Source organism: Littorina saxatilis, linkage group LG13, assembly GCF_037325665.1.
Source record: "Littorina saxatilis isolate snail1 linkage group LG13, US_GU_Lsax_2.0, whole genome shotgun sequence".
Lineage (NCBI taxonomy): Eukaryota > Metazoa > Mollusca > Gastropoda > Littorinimorpha > Littorinidae > Littorina > Littorina saxatilis.
The window spans coordinates 35,237,779-35,264,861 of record NC_090257.1 but is presented as its reverse complement, the minus strand read 5'-3'; the positions used below and the strand labels follow the sequence as shown (position 1 = coordinate 35,264,861).

General features: G+C 42.3%; 1 protein-coding gene across 3 annotated transcripts in view; it reads right to left on the bottom strand.

Moving 5' to 3' along the window:
* Nucleotides 1–27,083, bottom strand: part of LOC138945602 (cyclic nucleotide-binding domain-containing protein 2-like) — a 57,930-nt gene that overhangs the window by 4,873 nt on the left and 25,974 nt on the right. For all 3 annotated transcript variants that reach the window (XM_070317048.1, XM_070317049.1, XM_070317050.1), the window contains 5 exons: nucleotides 21,993–22,070; nucleotides 19,188–19,248; nucleotides 16,342–16,411; nucleotides 9,345–9,442; nucleotides 4,879–5,025 (listed from right to left, as the gene is read on the bottom strand). In XM_070317048.1, coding sequence (XP_070173149.1) covers nucleotides 4,879–5,025; nucleotides 9,345–9,442; nucleotides 16,342–16,411; nucleotides 19,188–19,248; nucleotides 21,993–22,070 — 454 coding nt within the window. The remainder of the gene's footprint in view (nucleotides 1–4,878; nucleotides 5,026–9,344; nucleotides 9,443–16,341; nucleotides 16,412–19,187; nucleotides 19,249–21,992; nucleotides 22,071–27,083) is intronic.

Below are 27,083 nucleotides of genomic sequence, written 5' to 3'. Positions count from 1 at the left end.
TTGACCTTTACATGAGGGTCAAGGTCAAATAACTAAACCTAGCAATGACATCATACACTAAGAACTGCTTTACACATTTTTCCTACCAAAATACATGTGACCTTGACCCAAGGTCATGCAACACAAAGCTGTTAATTCAAGACATAGGAAGTACAATGGTGCTTATTGGCTCTTTCTACCATGAGATATGGTCACTTTTAGTGGTTCACTACCTTATTTTGGTCACATTTCATAAGGGTCAAAGTGACCTTGACCTTGATCATATGTGACCAAATGTGTCTTATGATGAAAGCATAACATGTGCCCCACATAATTTTTAAGTTTGAAACAGTTATCTTCCATAGTTCAGGGTCAAGGTCACTTCAAAATATGTATACAATCCAACTTTGAAGAGCTCCTGTGACCTTGACCTTGAAGCAAGGTAAACCAAACTGGTATCAAAAGATGGGGCTTACTTTGCCCTATATATCATATATAGGTGAGGTATTGAATCTCAAAAACTTCAGAGAAAATGGGAAAAATGTGAAAAATAGCTGTTTTTTAGGCAACATTTATGGCCCCTGCGACCTTGACCTTGAAGCAAGGTCAAGATGCTATGTATGTTTTTTGGGGCCTTGTCATCTTGCCAAATTTGGTACTGATAGACTGAATAGTGTCCAAGAAATATCCAACGTTAAAGTTTTCCGGACGAACGTCCAGACGGACAGACGGACGGACGGACGGACGGACGACTCGGGTGAGTACATAGACTCACTTTTGCTTCGCATGTGAGTCAAAAAATCGGTTTCCTTGCTAGGCAAGGAAACTCAAGGCATCCTGTCAGGTAGAGAATGAGCCGAACTCATTTTGACCTCAGGTCAGGATGCTCTGGAGCAAACAATACAAACATACTGCATTTAAACTATACTGAAAGGCATAAATTCTGCAAATAGTGCATTGAACGATTTTGCTCTCAAACGAAAATCAGATTGAACCTGTAATTTGTAGTTGACATCTTGAGTGTTGGAGCAAATGTTTCACGCTGTCAGCGTGCGCTTTGCAGTATTGCTGATCCAGCCACAGCTCACTGTGCTAATAAAGACAATGGGCTGAACGGGAGACAATAACGTAAAAAAGATAGTGTATGGCCCTATAAAATGCAACTGGCTGTTTGGCTGTATCCAGATATCGCAATCATGCCACGACTTGATGAAGGAGAGAGACAGCAAGCGATTGGGATGCTTAAAGCTGGCCAAAGCATTGAACGTGATGAACACTGAACGTTTTCCGAAATCATTGCGCTTGGACTCAGTCACTTTTTTTTGAAAAATTGTCATTTCATGATGTTCTATTCAAAATCAATTAAGCGAAGGTTTATAAACACTAAAATGGCCAATAAATAAAATATTCAAACATTGAAAACATTCACCACTGAGTTGATTTTTTGTGATTTTTTAAAGTTCCGTTTGCGGAATTTATGCCTCTCGGTATAGCAACTACAGGTAATGGAAGGGCGCTGGTTCTGTGCGACGCTTAGTTTCGAGATAGGTGTGACTGACGAAGTACAGGACGTCACATTCCAAATAAGCACGACTATGTTGCAGGTGGAAGCCGCTGAGATTGCATTTTTTCGGGAGGTTTCCGCAAAAATAGATATTACACGATTTGCGCGAAACAGTTGAGAAGCTGACGATCTCTGAGATCTCTGTTCGTCTCGTGATAACGTTATTTTGTATGATAACGATTCACTTGCAAACTATAGTATACAATTTGATGTGTCAGTGGTAAATGTAAATAGAAATATGTACTACAGACAAAGCAAACAAACAAACGTGTTTTTCTCGTGAAAATGTTGCGTTGTGCGGGTGTTTGGGTGGCCACGTGATGTACACAAAGCAAAGTGCGGGACGGACTCTGCTCTGTGCTGTAACACTGGCAAGTTCAAAACACGAGAAAAACGATTTCGTTATGCGGGCAGCCACGGGGGATGTATGTATTTTTCAAATGGTTGTAAAAGAAGTCTTGTATTTATCACCGTACTCAGGCCCTGTTCTTTTTTTCGTCACACCTAAAACCGTTATTTCTTGTGAGCGACGCAGCCATAAAAAATCCATCAGTTCGGTTGTTTTCTGATTTAAAATCTAACGATCGGTGCAGAGATACTTGCTTCAGATCTCTGATCGGTGCAGGCCGAACTCCCAAGGTAAGTAACTCTCATACTTTGTTTAGCGTCAAGAGTTACTTTAGTTCCCCTTTCAAATTTCTGGCCTTCAGCTGCTTCGACAAAAGACTGCAGGGGCGGATCAGTTCATTTTATGGGGGGGGTTTCCAAAAGTATATTGTGAAGATATGGGTGTGAAGGCGCGAAGCGCCGAGCCGACGGCGCGAAGCGCCTAGCTTGCTAGGGGGGTCCGGGGGCATGCCCCCCCGGAAAATTTTGAAAAAAAGGATGCAAAATGGTGCAAGCTGGTGCATTCTGAGGATGATCATTACCAGTTCCAGGCAGCAGATTTTGTCACTGATTAATACCCACAAAATTGAAACTCAACCCAAAAAAACACACAAAAATATTTTTATTTTTTGGCTGGGGGGGGGGGGTTTCCGGAAACCCCAGAAACCCCCCCCTCGTCCGCCCCTGGACTGCAATCCGACGGTCAGTTTTCAACAATTGTTCATTTCATAAACAGATCACACGCAACCAAATGCACACATCCCATCAATTTAAAGAACATAAAGCGGTTTTATACACTATTTTGCCCCAGAAAACCGAACTTCACCACAGTATTTAAAGTTGGAACACCGTTGCAAAAGGGGAGCATCTCGTTACTCCCCCGTATCGTTACTCCCCCGGCTCGTTACTTCCCCGTATCGTTACTCCCCCGGCTCGTTACTCCCCCGTATCGTTACTCCCCCGGCTCGTTACTCCCCCGTATCGTTACTCCCCCGTATCGTTACTCCCCCGTATCGTTACTCCCCCGGCTCGTTACTCCCCTGTATCGTTACTCCCCCGTATCGTTACTCCCCCGGCTCGTTACTCCCCCGGCTCGTTACTCCCCAGGCTCGTTACTCCCCCGGCTCGTTACTCCCCCGTATCGTTACTCCCCCGGCTCGTTACTCCCCCGTATCGTAATCGTTACTCCCCCGGCTCGTTACTCCCCCGTATCGTTACTCCCCCGTATCGTTACTCCCCCGGCTCGCTACTCCCCCGGCTCGTTACTCCCCCGTGCCTTTTTATTACACTTAAGTAATCCAGTTATTACTTAAAGGCACAGTAAGCCTCCCGTAAACCATCACAGAGCTCCCCGAGCGTCTACAAACAGTCCAAGCATACTTCCATTTGAACGCTCACCGAACGGGAACATCCTGGCTGCTTTCTGTCGAGCGTGAGAAATTTTCAAAGAATTTATTTTCGTGGACTTGGTCCTCTACAACAATGGCGCCTCGTTTTGGTGCTGGACGGCTGTTATGAATATTATCAATACCGGAAATCACGCCCGGACAGTAAGCCTTCCGGATCCGTAAACCATCACAGATACTGTCAGGCTTTTACACACAGTACAAACACCCTTCCATTTGAATGCTCACCAAACGGGAACATCCTAGGTGCCCTACGTAAGGAGCGAGCAATTTGTAAAGAATTAATTTTGCAGATTGTCTCGAACACTTTTTGGACCCATCCTGAACTCAGGTCAAAAATGAGTTACTTCCCTTCGGGTCTCATTCTATCGATGTAAACTGGCGATAGCCGTGGATCGATGATTATCAGAATGTTTTTGGACCGTGGTGCGTTTTTGCGCTAGACCTAACTTTTAAAATCTAAATAATAAATTATTTGACAGCTTGTTACACAAACATTCTTTAATCATAAAAGAATTATTTTTTCATCAAGACAAGATCAGTACAATTCGAAGTTGTGAAAGTTTGAAAAAAGAAAAGCCCGGAAGCAGGGTCACGCAATGGTCGTAGCAGACGACGGTTTATGCATATATAGCGCCGTTCCTCTCAACAGTCAAAAGCCATCGCTAGAGTTCTTGTGAACCACAGCCGTTTGTTTCGTGCATAAAAACGTGCTATTGTAGATAAGCTCACATCGAGTCGCATTCAAATTACTGACTGACGACTACATTGTGAAAAAGGGAAACTGGATCACACGGGTTCACGATGGCTCAGGGGTAAGATAAACCACGCAAAAATAAATTCTTTGAAAATTGTTCGCTCTTTACGGAGGGCACCTAGGATGTTCTCAATCGGTGAGTATTTTAAATGAAAGGGTGTTTGTACTGTGTGTAAAAGCCTGACCGTATCTGTGATGGTTTACGGGAGGCTTACTGTGCCTTTAATTGAATTTTCAAGAGAGAGAGAGAGAGAGAGCATGTTTAAAGAACTTACAACTGTCAGATCTGCCTGTACATTCGTGTACAGTACATCTTTGACAAAAAAAGTATATATTTTAAGCAGAAGAGATACGAGATGCTCAGCTCGTTACTCCCCCGTATCGCTACTCCCCCGGCTCGATACTCCCCCGGCTCGTTATTCCCCCGGCTCGTTACTCCCCCGTATCGCTACTCCCCCGGCTCGTTACTCCCCCGTACACAGAAAATGACTGGATAACCCTGTGCAAGTAAGTTAGCATGAAATATTGTTTTTCCGGAGAAATTGTCTAGATAAACAAGCAAAGAAACAAACAAAACAGCTAGAACAGGAGTGAGTCTTAAAATGGAAGTAAATTAACAAACATTCTTAACAAGAAAAACTTGTGAAAATTGGAAAAGGACGTATTAAAATGGAAAGTGTTTAAATAATTTGTTTCCTAAATCTAATTTCCATCACAGAACAACTAAATGATGTGCAATGCAAAATGAGGGTTGGACTGTTGTGGGGATGGAGAAAGACACTCACGAAGACCTCGCCCTCTCTCAGCAGCATGAGGGGCACGAACTGTCGCTTGCCGGCAGGCAGTGTGAGGGGCAGACTCTGAAGCTTGTCCGTCAGACGCGGCACTCTGGTCACCGGCACGCGCACAGTATTGCCTTGAGGACTCCGCGTCTGCAGCAAAATAGTACAGTGGAACTCCCCTGTTAAAACCTCCCCTAAACACAAGTTCAGGTCTTAACAAGAAGGGCAAAGCCCATACGACTCACATGCTTTACACATTTTTCCTACCAAAATACATGTGATCTTGACCCAAGGTCAAGGTCATCCAAGGTCATGCAACACAAAGCTGTTAATTCAAGACATAGGAAGTACAATGGTGCTTATTGGCTCTTTCTACCATGAGATATGGTCACTTTTAGTGGTTCACTACCTTATTTTGGTCACATTTCATAAGGGTCAAAGTGACCTTGACCTTGATCATATGTGACCAAATGTGTCTCATGATGAAAGCATAACATGTGCCCCACATAATTTTTAAGTTTGAAACAGTTATCTTCCATAGTTCAGGGTCAAGGTCACTTCAAAATATGTATACAATCCAACTTTGAAGAGCTCCTGTGACCTTGACCTTGAAGCAAGGTAAACCAAACTGGTATCAAAAGATGGGGCTTACTTTGCCCTATATATCATATATAGGTGAGGTATTGAATCTCAAAAACTTCAGAGAAAATGGGAAAAATGTGAAAAATAGCTGTTTTTTAGGCAACATATATGGCCCCTGCGACCTTGACCTTGAAGCAAGGTCAAGATGCCATGTATGTTTTTGTGGGCCTTGTCATCATACACCATCTTGCCAAATTTGGTACTGATAGACTGAATAGTGTCCAAGAAATATCCAACGTTAAAGTTTTCCGGACGGACGGACGGACGACTCGTATGAGTACATAGACTCACTTTTGCTTCGCATGTGAGTCAAAAAGGAGAGAATCTTAAAATGGGAGTAAAGTTACTGAAGTTGAACAAAAAGTGTGAGGAAAAAGTATAAAAAGAGGGTTCCCCTGTATACAACAGTATATCCCATTTACCCCCATGGCATGGAAAGACGCCCCCGTCAATTTCAAACTTGAACAAATCGTAGCAAATAAACTACTGCGAGTTTTCCCAAATTATAAATGCTCAAACATTGCAGGAAGCCAGTAGAAATGAAAGCAGATATGTGTCCAATGTATAACTGTGGGTGTTTCAGGGATCTGCATTTGGGAGCTTGAGCGTGCGGTATTGGGCGCTTTGGGATAATAAGGGTTAAAGCTGGTCCCCGAGTACGCAGTAGGAGGGTCCAGCAGACTTTAATTGTGTGTCTGTGTGTGTGTGTGTGTGTGTGTGTGTGTGTGTGTCTGTCTGTCTGTCTGTCTCGACTTAACAGCTTATTGCTGGGAAACTACTGGGCGCAGTTCGTTCAAAAGTTGATACACTAACTTGATAATAGGTCCGATTGATCGTATTAAAACTTCATAATGTTACCTGGGACCTGCGAAATATTTCACCAAAACGACTCTTAGTCTTAACGGGGGGAGTTTTTGCGGTGGGAGGCTGGTCGCTTTGCGAACAGCCTGAACTAAAGGGGAGACTTGAGCGGCGAACACGTCACGCAGTGACGAGAGAAGCATGATTTCAGTGCAAGCCAGACAACGGGTGGGGAAATATGGCATTCCATTTGTCAAATAATTATTTGGATACTCTTTCATGTTTTTTTCACCAGTTTTAGCTAAATAATCATTATTTAGAAGCTCATGTGCTAAATAAGTAATTGTTTATAAACAATGTAAAACAATTCTAAATATTTTTTTCTTTACGTAAACCATTCATTATTTACCTAAACAATTCATTGTTTACGTAAATAATTCATTGTTTACGTAAATAATGATTTATTTAGAAACATTGCTGATTGTTTACAAACAATGTAAAATACGTCTAAATAATATATTTTTTACGTAAACAATATATTATTTAGACTTATCAATCAATCAATCAATCAATCAATGAGTCTTTATATCGCGCATATTCCGTGGGTACAGTTCTAGGCGCTCTGCAGTGATGCCGTGTGAGATGAAATTTTATACGGCCAGTAGATTGCAGCCATTTCGGCGCATATTTACCTTTCACGGCCTATTATTCCAAGTCACACGGGTATAGGTAGACAATTATTAACTGTGCCTAAGCAATTTTGCCAGGAAAGACCCTTTTGTCAATCGTGGGATCTTTAACGTGCACACCCAATGTAGTGTACACGGGGGGAGGTTCGGACACCGAAGAGAGTCTGCACACAAAGTTGACTCTGTGAAATAAACTTATATTACATTGTTTATAAACAATCAGCAATGTTGCTAAATGAATCATTATTTACGTAAACAATGAATTATTTACGTAAACAATGAATTGTTTAGCCAACACATTTTCCATTATTTAGGGGTTTCTAGGATTCGCTTCTGAACTAAGTTTTATGTCTTTCAGTGATTACTATAATTGAATACAAGGTCTCTCCACACACTCTTATCTTAAAATAGCTTTTGTTTGGATATTATTTTGCTTATTTTACAAGCCCAAATTGCTGTTATAAACAAATTTACGAACATTTTCTGATCAATAATGTTCGGAGATACCTTGTATTGAATTATAGTATATACACACACACAAAAAATGAAGCTTAGAAGTCAATTCTTGATTCCCCTAAATAATGAAAACTGCTTTCCCTAAACAATTCATTGTTTAGGGAAAGTAAAAGCAGTTTTCATTATTTAGCGAATCTGCTAAATAATGCATTATATAGGTAAACAATGATTTATTTAGCACCTGCTCACTTTATCCACCCAAAAAATATTATTTTGTGAAATAAGTGATTATTTGTGTAAACAATAATTATTTACGTAAACAACGAATTATTTACGTAAACAATGAATTATTTACGTAAACAATGAATTGTTTAGGTAAACAATGAATGGTTTACGTAAACAAAAAATTATTTAGAATTGTTTTACATTGTTTATAAACAATTACTTATTTAGCACATGAGCTTCTAAATAATGATTATTTAGCTAAAACTGGTGAAAAAAACATGAAAAAGTATCCAAATAATTATTTGACAAACGGAATGCCATAAGGAAATGGTCTCGGCAAAGAAATTACAATGCAGGGTTTGGTCTCGGTGAAAGAGAGACAGAGAGCACGAGAGAGTCTATGGCCAAAATGATCCGGGATCGATTCCCGGCATGGGCGGTCTATATATATATATATATTTTTAAATTCTCGTTTACTATTGTTTATTATGAACGTTTTAATGTTTTATTTCACTCTAATAATTTTTTTAATTGTGTAAAATAAATAAATAATTTTTATTTTTTATTTTTTTTAAATCCAAGTGATCCGGGTTCGATTCCCGGCATGGGCGGTCTATTTTTTAATTTTTTTAATTTTTTTTTAATTCTTGTTTACTATTGTTTATTATGAACGTTTTAATGTTTTATTTTACTCTAATAATTTTTTTAATTGTGTAAAATAAATTTAAAAATGTTTTTTTTTTAAATCCACGTGCACAAGACAAAAACTTTCATACTGGGGGAGCGAGCCAGTCTGAAGAGTACTCGGGTCCAGCGTTTTTTATATCAGTTCATGTTACTACGTTATTTTGTGCTGTAATATGATATGTTATGATAATTATCTTGTGTATATTAGACGACAGAATATAGCCCTTCTGCTGTCGTTTCTATAGTAACGATGAAAGAGATGATCAGAGAGAAAGAGGTGTATGTGTGTGTGTGTGTGTGTGTGTGTGTGTGTGTGTATGTGTGTGTGTGTGTGTGTAACATGAGTGTGTATATGCGTGCGCGCGTGTGCATGTGTGCGTGGGTGGGTGTGTTTGCCCGTGTACGTGCGCGCGTGTGTGTTTGTCATTGTGGACTAAATGTATAATATCTCAGAGATTGCTTGTTTTGGCCCAATTGAAGCAAAATATCGTATTACAGGACAAATAGCGTAGTCTTTAGCAAATGGAAGCGTACAGACAATCAAGGCCTCTCAGTTTCACCATTAAACAAATGCCGTAAACGGCTTATCAACTAATCCTCTATAAAAAAAAAAATTTTTTTAAATGACCCATCCATTTTTGTAAGAACTATGACATTCGGGAGAAGTTGGTAAAACAAGTATGTTCATGCCCAAACATTAGTTCTTCCCAATGCTAATGTGGCCATTACAACGCAACACAAGGGAAATAACTGGTCACAATCATGATACTAGCGTTCCAGAGGGTTTACTTCCCATGCATCTATCGTTCGGTTGGTGGACGGCCACGCCACCGTCACCAGTACTACACACACACAAACACACATTCAAAGTGAAACACACACACACACACACACTCAAACACTGACACAAACACACCGTGCTCAAACTCAAACTCAAACACACACACACACAACGCCCATGAGACCGACCTCATAGTAGTTGACGTAAGGAGATTCTCTCTCGATGTAGATCTCCTGTCGCACAATGTCTTGGATCAGCTCCGATGTCTTCCGCTCCTGCGACTTCCCTGCAGTAAACAACACAGCGTTACACGGGCCTTTGGTCGGCAGGTCATCTCTTCTCCACTTCTTTGTTCATGAGTTGAAACTCCCACAATCTCCTACATGTATGACCGTTCTTACCCCGCCATCAGTCAGCCCCGCAGCCATACGCCGCTTTCCGGGAAAGCATGCTGGGTGTTTATGTGACGGCTTACTAGTGCCAAAACCTGGGGTTACCATTATCACGTGAAAATTACTAATTAACACTGTCAGTTTGCGTTTTCACGTGTTAATTACTATTTTTCGCGTGAAAATTACTAATTTTCAGTTTTGGCTCAAGCAATCCGTTCGTGAAAATTAATAATTAACACTGTCAGTAAGCGTTATCACTATTAATTACACGGAACACGTGTTAATTACTAAGTTTCAGTTTTGGCCTCGGCTTACTAGTGCCAAATCCTGGGGTTACCATTATCACGTGAAAATTACTAATTAACACTGCCAGTTCACGTGAAAATTAGTAACTAACACGTAAAAATGAGTAATTACCACGTGAAAATTAGTAATTATCAGTGTTCATCGGTTTTGGCACTCCGGCGGCTAGCGCTGATTCGTTGAAGATTTAGCGTGCATGCCCATAGCTAGCACGGAGTGCCAAAGCTGAAACTGAGTTACCGATGAACACTAATACAAGTTACTCATTTTCACGTGTTTGTCATGATGTCATGCTGTCCATGCACTCATAAATACTGAAACGGGTCCGTTCAAGTTTAGAACTTTAATTTCAACTCATCAGGATTCTAACATGTCTTCTAGCCGCCATGTGCTAGCTCCCAGGAAGTGCTGGGCGGAAACACGTGACACGTGAATAGCACAAACGTATTGTAGTCTCGGCGAGCCATGTATGATACCATGACATCCCCCTTTCTTTAAATGGACACTTTTCTTTTTAAGTTTATATTTTTACTTTAATTAAGTTGAACATTTCTAACGACAGAAATTAAAAGTATTTCTTGTTATGTAAGCAAGTTCCTTTTGCACACTTAACTACACAATGACTCAAACAGGGCACTGAGTCTCTCATCAGTGTCTCTGACTTAAAACTTAAACAAAAGCACCACGACTTCACACCAAAGTGAATGTGACTAGAAGTGACTACACTGACTCTTTCGCGTAGTATGGAAACAAATGTTTTCACTGAAACCGTAGTGGAAGTTTGACTTCCCTGCCACTCCTGGTACGAACAGGAGAAGTTTCAACATCTGGAGGATCTGGCAGTTCAAGTTCAACAGTCTCTGCGCCGACAGAATCACCTGCCGCAGGATATTTTGGAACAGTTTCATCTCGAATCTGCACCTCTTCGCCTGTTGGAGCCCGACGAAGGTGTCGTCTGTTTCGTCTCAGTCTACCTGTCGGTGTTTGAACCACGTACGATCTAGTGGCACACTGCTCAACTACACGTCCGGACTGTCGCCATCCGTCTTCGCCGTCGATCTTTATTTTGACAGTCTCACCCGGCTCGAGGGTGGGAAGAGACTGGACACCATGTCTACGGTCATAGTTCTCTTTTTGTTGCTGCTTTGCTTGTCTGTCCCGTTCTTTGAAATCCTTCGCCACAGGTGTTTGGGGTATGAGGGATTTGGGGAGACTTGGGAGACGAGTTCTAAGCTGTCGCCCAAACGCCAACTCGGCTGGGCTTGCACCAAGTGATGGGATTGGGGTAGCCCTGTAGGATAGCAAGGCTAAGGCAACATCGCTTTGTTTCAAGATTGTTTTGGACGTCTGCACAGATCGTTCCGCCTCACCATTGCTCTGGGGATACCGTGGACTGCTTGTCACGTGCGTGAAGCCCCACGAGTGTCTGAAGTCTTGAAACTTTTCTGACGTGAATTGGGTACCATTGTCCGACACCACAATTTCTGGAACCCCGTGTCTGGAGAACAAGTCTTTCAGCTTGCCGATCACTTCTTCTGCTGTTTCCCTGGACAACTGCTCAATCTCAATGAAGCGAGAGTAGTAGTCTACGTATGACAGGTAGTTCTCTCCCCTGAATGCTAGTAGATCTACCCCTACTTTCTGAAATGGGTACTCAGGTAACTTTGAAGTAATCAAAGGTTCCTTTCGCTGTGTTGGTTTGCTTTCTAAGCAATGTCTACACCTCCCCACCATTTCCTTGATTTCCTGACCCATGCCTGACCACCAAACACACTGGTTTGCCCTTTCTCTGCATTTTTGAATGCCCTGATGCCCGTCATGAATTTTGCCCAGAATATCTTTTCTGTGGGAGAATGGGATTACTATCCTTGACCCTCTGACTAGTAATCCATCATGATCGCTCAGTTCATCTTTGACACTGTAAAACTCACGAGCCGCAAGTTTCACGTCTTCTTTGTATTGCGGCCAGCCCGATCGCGTGTACTCTAACGCTGTTTGAAGCGTAACGTCTTCTTGTGTTGCTTTTCTGAGAGCTTCTAGCTTTTCATCTGAGACCGACCACGATGCGCGAACCGCGTCTACATGTACTTGAACATCTGTTTCAAGTGTGTTCTGTTCTGGACTCTCTGTCTCTGCCAGTGGAGATCTGGACAGAGCATCGGCGACAACCAGATTTTTCCCTGGTTCATATTCCGCGACAACGTTGTGACGCATCAGTCGCATCAACATACGCTGACACCGCAAAGGAGTGTCTGTGAGATCCTTTTTGTTAATCAGCGGAACCAAAGGTCTGTGATCTGTAATCAGCTTGAATTCCGGTAACCCTGTAAGATACCTTTGAAATTTTTCGCACGCGTAGACCCCAGCAAGACATTCTTTTTCGATCTGCGCGTATTTGCATTCTGCTGATGTGAGTGTTCGCGAACAAAACGCGACAGGTTTGAGTTCGCCTTCATACACTTGGTATAGGACTCCGCCTAAGCCATAGCTGCTTGCATCTGAACACACGACTGTTTCGCGACCTAACTCGTAGAACGCCAGCGTTGGTGCGTTTGTGATACTCTTTTTCACCTGCTCGAACGCCTGTCGCTGTTCACTATCCCAGATCCACTGTGTATCTTTGTGAAGAAGCGCGTTCAGTGGCTTAAGTATGTCCGCGAGGTTTGGAATGAACCGACCGAGGTAGTTAACCATCCCGAGAAACCGACGCAACTCGCTCACGTCTTGAGGCTCTGTCATCTCTATGATAGCCTTGACCTTTGACAGATCAGGTTGAATGCCGTCTTGGCTGATCGTGTGACCCAGAAAGTCAAGCTTCGTTTTCCGAAACTCACACTTTTCTTTGTTCAGCTTGAGCCCCGCCTGTCTTACGCGCTCTAGAACCTGCCTGAGACGTTCATCATGCTCTGCCTCAGAGTCGCCACTGACAACGACATCATCCATGAAGCAAACGACTCCGTCTATGCCTTGAAGCATGTCTTCCATGGTTCTTTGGAAGATTTCGGGTGCGAGTGAAATCCCGAACGGCAACCGTTTGAAGTAAAACCTTCCAAATGGCGTCATGAACGTTGTCAGTTTTGCTGATTCTTCCTGTAGAGGAATTTGCCAGAAACCGGAAGTCGCATCGAGTTTTGTAAAAACTTTCGCCCCTGCGAGTTTGTGTGTCATGTCTTCCAACGTTGGAAGTGTGTAGCGCTCCCGCTTGACCGACCGATTCAAACGTTTCAAATCAACACAGATGCGAACGTTTCCATTCTTTTTCAATACTGGCACGATCGGTGCACACCAGTCTGTCGGTTCGGTGACCTTTTCTATGATGCCATCCGAAAGCATGCGTTGAAGTTCTCTCTCAACTTTTGGTAACAACGGAATCGGAACGCGTCTCGGAACTGAAATGCTGTACGGTTCTGCGTCTTCATTCAGAACGATCTTGATTGGATCACATTTGACTGGGACGCCTATGTCCCCAAATGCTAAGTTGTTCATTTCATCTAGCCTCTTAACTAGACCTAGCTTCAAAGCTGTGCTCCTGCTGAGGAGACTATCTGTTTCCCCTCTCAAAACGTAAACTCTGAAGGTTGTACGCTTTCCCTTAAAGCTTGTTTGCGCTACAAACTGACCCATATTCTCAACAGGACCTCCCGGGGACTCTAGTTTGGCATGACTAGTGTGAAGTTTGGGTCTTGGACTCATCTTTTTGAACTCAGATTCCGAAATGACAGATACATCAGCCCCTGTGTCTATTTTGAAATTGACCACCCTATTTCCTATGCTAAGGGAAACTCTCCATGGTGGTTCGTTTTCTGTGGTTTCTAGACTACCCAAAAAGAACTTCTCGCCCTGTTCAGAGTTAGTGAGATTGTCCAGTGTTTGTTTGGACCGGCACACAGACTGAAAATGGTTAGATTTACCACAGGCTCGACAAGTTTTCCCCATTGCTGGACAGACTGTACCTCTTTCGTGTGGACTGTTACCACACTTGTAGCACGAACGTTGGCCTGACTGTCTGCCGCCGCGCTGACTTGTGCTGCCGCCGCGATGACTTGAGCTGCCGCCGCGATGACTTGAGCTGCTGCCGCGATGGCCGGAGAAACCTTGAGCGCCGCCTCGGTGACCATGGTTACGGCCTCTTCCTCTCTGGAAACTGCTGCCGCCAACACTGGATTTGTTGACTTCGTCCACGTTGCTGCTGACGCCACGCTGCTCTGCCATCTGTGCCTTTACTTGCTCGTGCTGGCGAGCCATCGTCACTGCCTTGTCCAAATCTAGGTCTGGTTCGAGCTGAAGCTTTTGAGACAAGTTCTGATCTGTGACACCTAAGACAACTCTGTCTCGTATGGTGTTATCCCTGTCAGGGAACTCGGTGAATTCTGCTAGCTTGAACAGGTCACGAACATATTCTTCGATAGTTTCACCTTGTTGTTGGCTTCTCTGGTGGAACAACGCTCTCTCGTGAATGAGATTTCGTTTGGGGGTGAAGTGGGTGTCAAACCGTTGCGCCACAATGTCAAAACTTTTCTGTTGTTCTGCTGTCAGAGCAAATTGTTTAAAAATGCTCTCCGCTTGTGCCCCCATTGCGTAAATAAAACTGCTAACCTGTACATCTCCGTCCTCCTTGTTGAGTTTTGACGCGAGACGAAATCTAGCAAATCTCTCTCTCCACGCTTGCCACCCGGCTGGCTGTCGAAAGTCAAAATTTTCTGGTGGTTTGAATCCTGGCATCTTGGTCTTTCTGTGATATGTCGCACGCTAATCACTCAAAGATTAATCCCGTCGCTGCCACCATGTCATGATGTCATGCTGTCCATGCACTCATAAATACTGAAACGGGTCCGTTCAAGTTTAGAACTTTAATTTCAACTCATCAGGATTCTAACATGTCTTCTAGCCGCCATGTGCTAGCTCCCAGGAAGTGCTGGGCGGAAACACGTGACACGTGAATAGCACAAACGTATTGTAGTCTCGGCGAGCCATGTATGATACCATGACAGTGTTAGTTACTAATTTTCACGTAATAATTACTATTTTCACGTGTTAATTACTAATTTTCAGTTTTGGCTCTAGTAATCCGTCAGGAAATGAGCCAAAACTGAACGTGTTGATTACTAATTTTCACGTGAAAATGACTAATTTTTATTTTTGGCTCTAGCAATCCGTCAGGAAGCGAGCCAAAACTGACAATTAGTATATATAACACGTAAACAAAATTAGTAATTAACACGTGAAAATTAGTAATTAACACGTGAAAATTAGTCATTTTCACGTGATAATTACAATTATGTAGTTTTGGCACTAGTAAGCCGTCATATGTTTTCGTGTTTCCATAACCCATCGAACTCTTGATTACACGATCGTTTCCACAAGGCCACAGCGCCCGTCAGGGAGGTCATTAAACCCTAGGAGTGTGCACAGTTTCAAAGCGGCTCTGGCTTCCACGTCTAGCTGTCCGTCTGTACTGTCCGTCTGTACTGTCCGTCCATACAGACGAACTTTGCTTATTACTAGGACTCACTGATTATACTCCGGTAAGACATAAAAGTTGGACAAATGAAACACATTCTTCTTCTTCTTTCATACCTAAGTGAGTCAATTCTACTCCTGACCATAAAGGCGTTAGTGTGTTGGAAGGGTCAACCCAGCTAGTGAGGTCTGTGCAAAGGTTTGACAATGCGCTGAAGGTGGGTTTCAGGTGAACATTCTGCACGAGCATGAGTTATCATAGTGTCCTGCACGTAGCCTGTAAAAATCACGTGTGCAGCGCCCAGAGTGCGCTCTCTGCAGCGTGCTGAAGATTGAGACTGTTTTTCGCTCGCGCAGCCCACACAAAAGCTGCCAGACCTGATTTTTTTCGTTTAGAGTACTCAGCTCACACAAGGAACAAAAACCTGTCTCCGTCCACTGTCTGAAATCAGCCATTTGTACAGTAGAAGCATGCCAAGACTGAGCGCCATTGACCGGGAGAGAGCAATCGGGCGATTGCAAGCTGGAAATCGCCCAGCTGCCATTGCAAATGTCATGGGCGTGGCAACCTCGACCATCTGTCGTCTGTGGACCTGATTCCAAGCCAGCGGCAGCACCCGGGATGGCGCTAGAAGCGGACGACCTCGTGTGACTACTGCTCGCCAGGACCGGGTCATCTACCGTCAGCACCTGCGCCAACCGTTCCTCCCAGCTACAGAAACCTCTAGGAACACCGTCAACCGCCTGGTGCGCTCCATGAGAGACAGATGTCAGGCCCTTGTCAACGCCAATGGGGGACACACGCGTTACTGAGCCTGGCGATGAGAACTTTCTTTCGGTAACGTTGTTTTGTTAGTGACAATCAAAGAACATTGCCCCAAGATGCTTGGTACCAATTTTCGTGAAATTCGTTCGATTATATCTCGTCAAAATGAAATGCCAAAGAATGAGATTAAATTTCTTAATCTTGCGTTTCTTTTGGAGTTCAGTATATGATGGTGAACAAGAGTGCAAACAACGTTCATCTTACGTTCCAATGTTAATACATCTTCCATCGGTAGCTCCTGCCAGTCCAGCTTACGAAACACTTTGCAGTAGCCCTGTGAGATGAAAACACACATAAACACGCAAGCAAGCAAGTACACAAACACACCCAATCGTACACAGACACGCACACAGACACACACAAACACATATTTCCCAACATGGGATGAGAAATATTTCTTGTTCGAACCTTTTCTTTATCTCTATATCTTCTTTTTCATTATCTTTTCTGTCTTTCTTTCTTCCATTTTTTCCGTCTTTCATTCTTGCATGTGTCAGTTTGTTCGTGCGTGCATGCGTGTGTGCCTAGTAGTGAATGAGAGAGACGGACAGACAGCGATGGAGAGACAGAGAGGGGCAGACCCAGAAACACATCATCGCATGTCCATCTGTCTGTCCGTGCTCATGTACATACACTGAGCACAAAAAGTTGAGGGTATTTTTTCAGTGTGTATTTGAAGAGCTGCCTTTCTTCTGCTCGAAGATGTGTTTCCTGGATTTGAGCAATATTTGACCTCAAGACATTTGTCATCGTTCTGTGAAATTTAGAAAGGCTGCTATGTGTAGTTTTATATTTATTGCATATCAACTGCAGCTAACCAGCAAAAACTAGAATTTCTTGCCATTTTCCAGGATTGTGGTTGCTCTCTTTCACACGCTAGATCAACTTGACTGCGTGGCAGATTGAAACGCACACATCTGTTAGGTAAGACACCAAAATGTATAATATCGGTTAGTTTAAGTCACCGTTTTGACGATTTGACGTGAATCATGTCGTCAAAAAAATCCATTTTTGAGGGTAGGCGTGATCAAGAACCTGTTACGTCATACCCAAATATTGCTCAAATCCAAGAAACACATCTTTGAGCGGAAGAAAGGCAAATCTTCAAATACACGTATGTTTTTTGACAAGAAAATTCCTGTTTAATATCTGGGCTATAACAATAAAAACAAGTCGCGTAAGGCGAAAATACAACATTTAGTCAAGTAGCTGTCGAACTCACAGAATGAAACTGAACGCAATGCAACGCAGCAAGACCGTATACTCGTAGCATCGTCAGTCCACCGCGCACGGCAAAGGCAGTGAAATTGACAAGAAGAGCGGGGTAGTACTTGCGCTGAGAAGGATAGCACGCTTTTCTGTACCACTCTTCGTTTTAACTTTCTGAGCGTGTTTTTAATCCAAACATATCATATCTATATGTTTTTGGAATCAGGAATCGACAAGGAATAAGATGAAAGTGTTTTTAAATTGATTTGGACAATTTAATTTTGATAATAATTTTTATATTTTTAATTTTCAGAGCTTGTTTTTAATCCAAATATAACATATGTATATGTTTTTGGAATCAGAAAATGATGGGGAATAAGATGAACGTAAATTTGGATCGTTTTATGAAAACAATATTTTTTTTACAATTTTCAGATTTTTAATGACCAAAGTCATTAATTAATTTTTAAGCCACCAAGCTGAAATGCAATACCGAAGTCCGGGCTTCGTCGAAGATTACTTGACCAAAATTTCAACCAATTTGGTTGAAAAATGAGAGCGTGACAGTGCCGCCTCAACTTTCACGAAAAGCCGGATATGACGTCATAAAAGACATTTATCGAAAAAATGAAAAAAACGTCTGGGGATTTCATACCCAGAAACTCTCATGTCAAATTTCATAAAGATCGGTCCAGTAGTTTAGTCTGAATCGCTCTACACACACACACAGACACACATACACCACGACCCTCGTCTCGATTCCCCCCTCTACGTTAAAACATTTAGTCAAAACTTGACTAAATGTAAAAAATATCCTTAACTTTTGTGCTCAGTGTATCTCTGCGTATTGTGTGCATGATGCGAATTAACAGAATGAACATGCGAACGCGTCTGTCTGTCTATCTGCGTGGCTGTCCGCACTCAAGCGTACGGGCATGCATGGTGTCATCACAATGAGAAGAATAACAAGTCGCGTAAGGCGAAAATACAACATTTAGTCAAGTAGCTGTCGAACTCACAGAATGAAACGGAACGCAATGCACTTTTTCAGCAAGACCGTATCACTCGTAGCATCGTCAGTCCACCGCTCATGGCAAAGGCAGTGAAATTGACAAGAAGAGCGGGGTAGTACTTGCGCTGAGAAGGATGGCACGCTTTTCTGTACCTCTCTTCGTTTTAACTTTCTGAGCGTGCTTTTAATCCAAACATATCATATCTATATGTTTTTGGAATCAGGAACCGACAAGGAATAAGATGAAAGTGTTTTTAAATTGATTTCGACAATTTAATGTTGATAATAATTTTTATATTTTTAATTTTCAGAGCTTTTTTTTTAATCTAAATATAACATATTTATTTGTTTTTGGAATCAGAAAATGATGGAGAATAAAACGAACGTAAATTTGAATCGTTTTATAAAAAAAATAATTTTTCTACAATTTTCCGATTTTTAATGACCAAAGTCATTAATTAATTTTTAAGCCACCAAGCTGAAATGCAATACCGAAGTCCGGGCTTCGTCGAAGATTACTTGACCAAAATTTCAACCAATTTGGTTGAAAAATGAGTGCGTGACAGTGCCGCCTCAACTTTCACGAAAAGCCGGATATGACGTCATCAAAGACATTTATCAAAAAAGAGAAGAAAAAAATTCGGGGAGATCAACCCCAGGAACTCTCATGTAAAATTTCATAAAGATCGGTCCAGTAGTTTGGTCTGAATCGCTCTACACACACGCACGCATGCACGCACACACACACATACACCACGACCCTCGTTTCGATTCCCCCTCTATGTTAAAACATTTAGTCAAAACTTGACTAAATATAAAAATGACTTACGAATTTGACGATAAACAGATTTCGACTTTTCCGGCTGTCGTGAGTGATTACTGTGTTGCGCCTAGCGGACACACACAAACAACGGTAACGTTCGTGGCTGAGCAGGTAACAAGAAAGACTGACTGACAGTCACACACACACACACACACACACTCACACACACACACACAAACAACGGTAACGTTCGTGGCTGAGCAGGTAACAAGAAAGACTGACTGACAGTCACACACACACACACACTCACACACACACACACAAACACAAACAACGGTAACGTTCGTGGCTGAGCAGGTAACAAGAAAGACTGACTGACAGTCACACACACACACACACTCACACACACACACACACACACAAACAACGGTAACGTTCGTGGCTGAGCAGGTAACAAGAAAGACTGACTGACAGTCACACACACACACACACACACACACACACTCACACACACACACAAACAACAGTAACGTTCGTGGCTGAGCAGGTAACAAGAAAGACTGACTGACAGTCACACACACACACACACACACACACACACACACACACAAACAACAGTAACGTTCGTGGCTGAGCAGGTAACAAGAAAGACTGACTGACAGTCACACACACACACACACACACACACTCACACACACACACACACAAACAACGGTAACGTTCGTGGCTGAGCAGGTAACAAGAAAGACTGACTGACAGTCACACACACACACACACACACACACACACACACACACACACAAACAACGGTAACGTTCGTGGCTGAGCAGGTAACAAGAAAGACTGACTGACAGTCACACACACACACACACACACACACACACACACACACACACAAACAACAGTAACGTTCGTGGCTGAGCAGGTAACAAGAAAGACTGACTGACAGTCACACACACACACACACACACTCACACACACACACAAACAACAGTAACGTTCGTGGCTGAGCAGGTAACAAGAAAGACTGACTGACAGTCTCACACACACACACACACACACACACACACACAAACAACAGTAACGTTCGTGGCTGAGCAGGTAACAAGAAAGACTGACTGACAGTCACACACACACACACACACACACACTCACACACACACACAAACAACAGTAACGTTCGTGGCTGAGCAGGTAACAAGAAAGACTGACTGACAGTCACACACACACACACACACACTCACAAACTCCCTCACCAACACACACACACACACACACACACACACACACACACATACACACACTCACAAGCTCCCTCACCAACACACACACACACACACACACACACAAACACACAAACCCACATCGGCACACAATCATACAAACACATTCAGACGACATAAAAACACACACATACACGCACACACGCACACACACACACACATACACGCACACCGCCAACACGCACACACATACACACACATACACAAACTCCCTCGCCAACACAGACATACACACACACGCAAACTCCGCCACCAACATGTACACACACACACACACACACACACACACACACACACACACACACACACACACAAACTCCCTCACCAACACAGACATACACACGCAAACTCCGCCACCAACACACACACACACACACACACACACACACACACACACACACACACTCACACACAAACACACACAAACTCGTATACACAAACTCCCTCACCAACACAGACATACACACGCAAACTCCATCACCAACACACACACACACACACACACACACACACACACACAAACTCCCTCACCAACACACACACAAACTCCCTCACCAACACACACACACACACACACACACACACACACACACATATATACACACACACAAACTCCCTCACCAACACACACACACACACACACACATATATACACACACACAAACTCCCTCACCAACACACACACACACACACAAACTCCCTCACCAACACACACACACACTCATATAATTATACACACACACACACACACAAACTCCCTCACCAACACACACACACACACTCACATATATACACACACACAAACTCCCTCACCTACACACACACACACTCACACACTCCCACACACACACACACACACACACACACACACTCACATATATACACACACACAAACTCCCTCACCAACACACACACACACACACTCACATATATACACACACACAAACTCCCTCACCAACACACACACACACACAAACTCCCTCACCAACACACACACACACACAAACTCCCTCACCAACACACACACACACACAAACTCCCTCACCAACACACACACACACACAAACTCCCTCACCAACACACACACACAAACTCCCTCACCAACACACACACACACACACTCACATATATACACACACAAACTCCCTCACCAACACACACACACACACACACAAACTCCCTCACCAACACACACACACACACACTCACATATAAATACACACACACAAACTCCCTCACCAACACACACACACACACACTCATATATAAATACACACACACACTCACATATATACACACACAAACTCCCTCACCAACACACACACACACACACAAACTCCCTCACCAACACACACACACACACAAACTCCCTCACCAACACACACACACACACTCACATATATGCACACACACACAAACTCCCTCACCAACACACACACACAAACACACACACACACACACAAACTCCCTCACCAACACACACACACACACACACACACACACACACACACACAAACTCCCTCACCAACATACACACACACACACACACACACACAAACACACATACACACACACACATATATCTCACCTAAAGTGGTGCATAGTGCAGATGTTCAGCTTTTCTTTGATCAGGTGGATGGGGAAGTTCTCCATGAAGTTCATTTTGCTGCAGAAAACACACCTTTTACGTGAGGAACACAGATATGTGTAAGGGAATAATTCCTATGTTTTTATGGTTAAAGATTCATTGGAATTCAATCAAGCTTGGTTTAGAATGTAACGGATTCTGAGACAGGTTAGTTTCTCGTCCGTTCAGACACCTTTCGACATTATATGTGATCAAGTATTCACTATTGCGACCAGTTCTTTGGCATTCAGTAACGAGCACGGAACTAACCGCCGAATTGAATTTGTTCCCTTTTGTTTAATTTCTTCTGCATGTCATGAACGGACGAGAATCTAACGGCAACGAACGGAACTTCACTCAGACGGTGAAGGGTTTACAGGAGTTGCCAGCCCCATATACGATAGCGACTTCCGGTTGTCAATGTCAACGACAAAAAACAATAACTATGAATTCTGCGTTATTACGGCCAGCTCGGTCTTAGTTAGGGTCCAAACTTTTTATTTCGTATTCAATTCAAGCCTCTTCGTCCATACAACCGTGCTAAGTTCGCCCGCAAAAAGATGCCTTCTGTAATAATATTATGACATTTGGATGACGTCATAAATTACTTCTTCCAGTAGGCCTTGTGAGCAAAATGGGCGTATTGATGTACGCTCAACTAGTCTCTGTTAGCAGCGAGGGGCATTCATTTTACAAGTATAGTAAAGACAGAAAGGCCGCAAAACACCGGGACAATTATTCATGCGAAGTGATGACGTCGACTGCTTGACGTAAATTGACGCATACATTCTCTTGGGCAACGTGAGTTAATTCCAAACACTGCTTTTGAAAGGCAAAACAATTAATTTTTTGCTTTTCACTGATCACGAAAACAAAACCGAAAATCGATCATGATAACTTCGAAGTTTCCAATTGAAGTCTATTGTAATTCCTTACCTGGTTAGAGATCATGTTCGCTATCTCATATCCGTCCAGGGGTGTAAACGTCACAAGAGCATGCATTCGCTTGTACACAAACCCAAGAGTCCGATGTAGCGATATCATTTTCCGATTGAACCAGGTTTCTGATTCGACCTTGTTGATCTTGTATAAACTTCACACTGAAAAGCCCCCCTCTCTTCCATAGTACCGATGATCGACCTTAGGTACTTTACTTTCATGGGGTCAATTTCGTTCAACAAAACAATGGTATTTAAGGCTGGAGCACACTTTGGAAAGTACGTTGGAGTAGCCTCCCTTCTACGTTGGAGTAGCCTCCCTTCCCGGATTTAGAACGCGTTTCGTGTCGTAACAGATTATCCACTTACTAGCCATACCCGTATGCAAAATAATGAAATAAACATTAGGAAATGGCAGACGTTTACAAATATCGACATTCTCTATCAGTGCAATAAAAAACAATCGTTAGAACTTGCATTTACGACATGTCGTGCGTGAGAACGTGTCAGTAAACAAGCACTTTTTGCCTGGCTGAAGAACCCCACGAGTCAAGCTAAAACAGACGACAAGTAATGGAAAGCAGTCTGCGGATAAACATAACAAACTACTGATGAAAAAGTGTGTTCATCCCTGCTCTGGATAAAAGACATCGGACTGATGACAACGTGGCAGCGTTCACGCGAACAGATTTTTTTTCAGATTATCGCTTCTACATTTTATTGCACGTACTTGGGGCAGATCTGAATTTCTGAAAGATGACAAATCGGTCTTGTGAGTTGAGAACCACATGTTCTTTGCCGACAGAAATCACGATGGGACAAGATGTAGATTGTGTTGAAGAGATGTTTGCAGATTATCGCATCTACATTTTATTGCTCAGATCAATGCACGTAGTTGGGGTAGATCTGAATTTCGCAATGGAAGACGACAAATCCGTCTTGTGAGTTAAGAACCACACGTTCTTTGGCGGCAGAAATCACTATGGGACAAGATGAGGATTGTGTTGAGGGGCTAATACTGACTGACTTTAGATGAAGAGTTCCTAGACTGCCTGGTTTTTGTAGAGAGGCATCATGATGATATCCTGGGTTTTTTTACGTTCTTGGTGACAAACGCGCCAGAATCTCCCCGTTAAATCCACAGGCTACATTATTTATCAGGTAACTTACCAAACCGGAGTGTGTGTGTGTGTGTGTGTGTGTGTGTGTGTGTGTGTGTGTGTGTACACCGGATTACCACCATCAACGCACCCTTTTGGACTTTTCTACTATGCCTGCTGTGACATTCACGAGGATTATTGTGATTCTTGGACAATCGTGTGCCTATGTTGGACTTGCAGGAAGACAAACGGTGCCGGAACGGTATACGTGCTGCCAAGTGTGCACGTCCAGAGCACAGTGTGAACCGAGAGTGAGTGTGTCATTGTGTGGAAGTTTTGCTTGATTGATTTATTCATGATTTAATTTGCTTTTGGGTTCAATAGTAAAATCTGTGTACGTTATACTTTGTATTTTGTGGTGTGATTCGCCCGAGTGCGAGACCCCCATCCCCGAACGCCTCTGTGGGTGGAATTGTATATATATATACTTGTGTAACGTGAGTGTGTAGATGAGAATGTGAAAGTTGCTTTGGACCCAGATACACACAGCAGACACCAACGCAACAGCTAAGTTTCAGCCTGACAAAGAAATTCGAGTGACACAGCTAATGGCTGTACTTGTTATTTCTCTATTAAAACAAATGTTTCAAGATCTTTAGGCCAAAACAAATAAATTGTCTGTTTCTATTCTTCTTCTTCTTCTTCTTCTTCTGCGTTCGTGGGCTGAAACTCCCACGTACACTCGTGTTTTTTGCACGAGTGGAATTTTACGTGTATGACCGTTTTTACCCCGCCATTAAGGCAGCCATACGCCGCTTTCGGAGGAAGCATGCTGGATATTTTCGTGTTTCTATAACCCACCGAACTCTGACATGGATTACAGGATCTTTTCCGTGCGCACTTGATCTTGTGCTTGCGTGTACACACGAAGGGGGATAAGCCACTAGCAGGTCTGCACATAAGTTGACCTGGGAGATCGGAAAAATCTCCACACTTAACCCACCAGGCGGCCGCGACCGGGATTCGAACCCTCGACCTTCCGATTAAGAGGCCGACGTCTTACCACCCCGCCACAGCGCCCGTCGTCTGTTTCTATTAACATGGCTAAAAAAAAAAAAAATAGGGTAGGTAGGTAGGTAGGTGTTTTTGTTGTTGTTGTTGCCAGGATAGAATTCTTGAAAATAACTAAATGACACAAAGAGACAAGACTCGCTATAGATAGATTTATAAAAAAATAAAATAAAAATGTGACAAAGGATATAAAATGATTATTTTACCTTGTCTGGAATCTTCAATAGTAATTGCATAAAAAAAGTCTGATATATCAATTATCATGTTAACTTTTTCTTAAAATGGGTGCGTTAAATCCTAGTCTGTTTGTTTTTAATGGACTAAGCAATCCTTGGACTGACAGAAAAGATGTATTTTAAAAATGTCCAGTTGCTTTTACTTATTTTTCTAATTGGAAGAGAATACAAATTATGCACTCTTTTCTGTTCAAATGGGTAGAGGGCGGGGGTAGTAAAAGGATCACAGTTCAAGATTTTGCGCGACAAGAGGTGTGTTTCTTTTATAAAGAGCAAAAACTCAACTATTTCTGAACACTGTAACCACTTTAGCACTTTTTTTCTTTTTTTTCTGTCTTCCAAACTTCTAATTCAGCTTCAAAAATGATTAAAAAAAAGTGTCTTTTTTCTGAAATCAACAGTTAAATCACTATTTTGGATATTCTATTTTGCTTCCCTATTTATCTTCTTAAGTTTTTGATCATCTGATTACCTTGCTTTTCTATTTGGAAGATAATATGCACTCTTTTCTGAAAAATGGGTAGGGGGTGGGGGTAGTAAAAGCATCACAGTATAACATTTTGTGCGACAAGAGGTGTGTTTCTTTTAACTGTGATGAAGAGGGATAACTCAACTTGGTATCTAACACTAGTTCTGAACACTGTAACCACTTTAGCACTTTTAATTTATTTGTTCTGTCTTCCAAGCTTTAAATTCAGCTTATAAAATGAGTAAAACAGTGTGTGTTTTCTGAATTCACCAGTTAAATCACTCTGTTGGATGTTGTTTTTTGCTTCCCTCTTTCTGTTCTGAAGTTTTTGATCATCTGACTACCTTGCTTTTCTATTTGGAAGATAATATGCACTCTTTTCTGAAAAATGGGTAGGGGGTGGGGGTAGTAAAAGCATCACAGTTCAAGATTTTGCGCGACAAGAGGTGTGTTTCTTTCAACTGTGATGAAGAGGGATAACTCAACTTGGTACCAAACACTATTTCTGAACACTGTAACCACTTTAGCACTTTCATTTTTTTTCTCTCTGTCTTCCAAGCTTTAAAATTCATCTAATAAAATGAGTAAAAAAGTGGGTTTTTTTCAGAATTCACCAGTTAAATCACTATGTTGGATGTTCTATTTTGCTTCCCTATTTCTGTTCTTAAGTTTTTGATCATCTGACTACCCTGCTTTTCTATTTGGTAGATAATATGCACTCTTTTCTGAAAAAATGGGTAGGGGGTGGGGGAAGTAAAAGCAACACAGTTCAAAATTTTGCGCGTTAAAAGGTGGGTTTTTTTTTAAATTGGTAAAGAGGGATAACTCAACTTGGTATCTAACACTATTTCTGAACACTGTAATCACTTTAACACTTTTAATTTATGTTTGTCTGTGTTCCAAGTTTCAAATTAAGCTTCAAAAATGGGTTAAAAAATGGTTTTTTAATAATTCACAAGTTAAATCATTATGTTGGATGTTCTATTTTGCTTCCCTCTTTCTCTTCTTTAAGTTTTTGATCATCTGACTACCCTGCTTTTCTATTTGAAAGATAATATGCACTCTTTTCTGAAAAATGGGTAGGGGGTGGGGGTAGTAAAAGCATCACAGTTCAAGATTTTGCGCGACAAGAGGTGTGTTTCTTTTAACTGTGATGAAGAGGGATAACTCAACTTGGTACCAAACACTATTTCTGAACACTGTAACCACTTTAGCACTTTCATTTTTTTTCTCTCTGT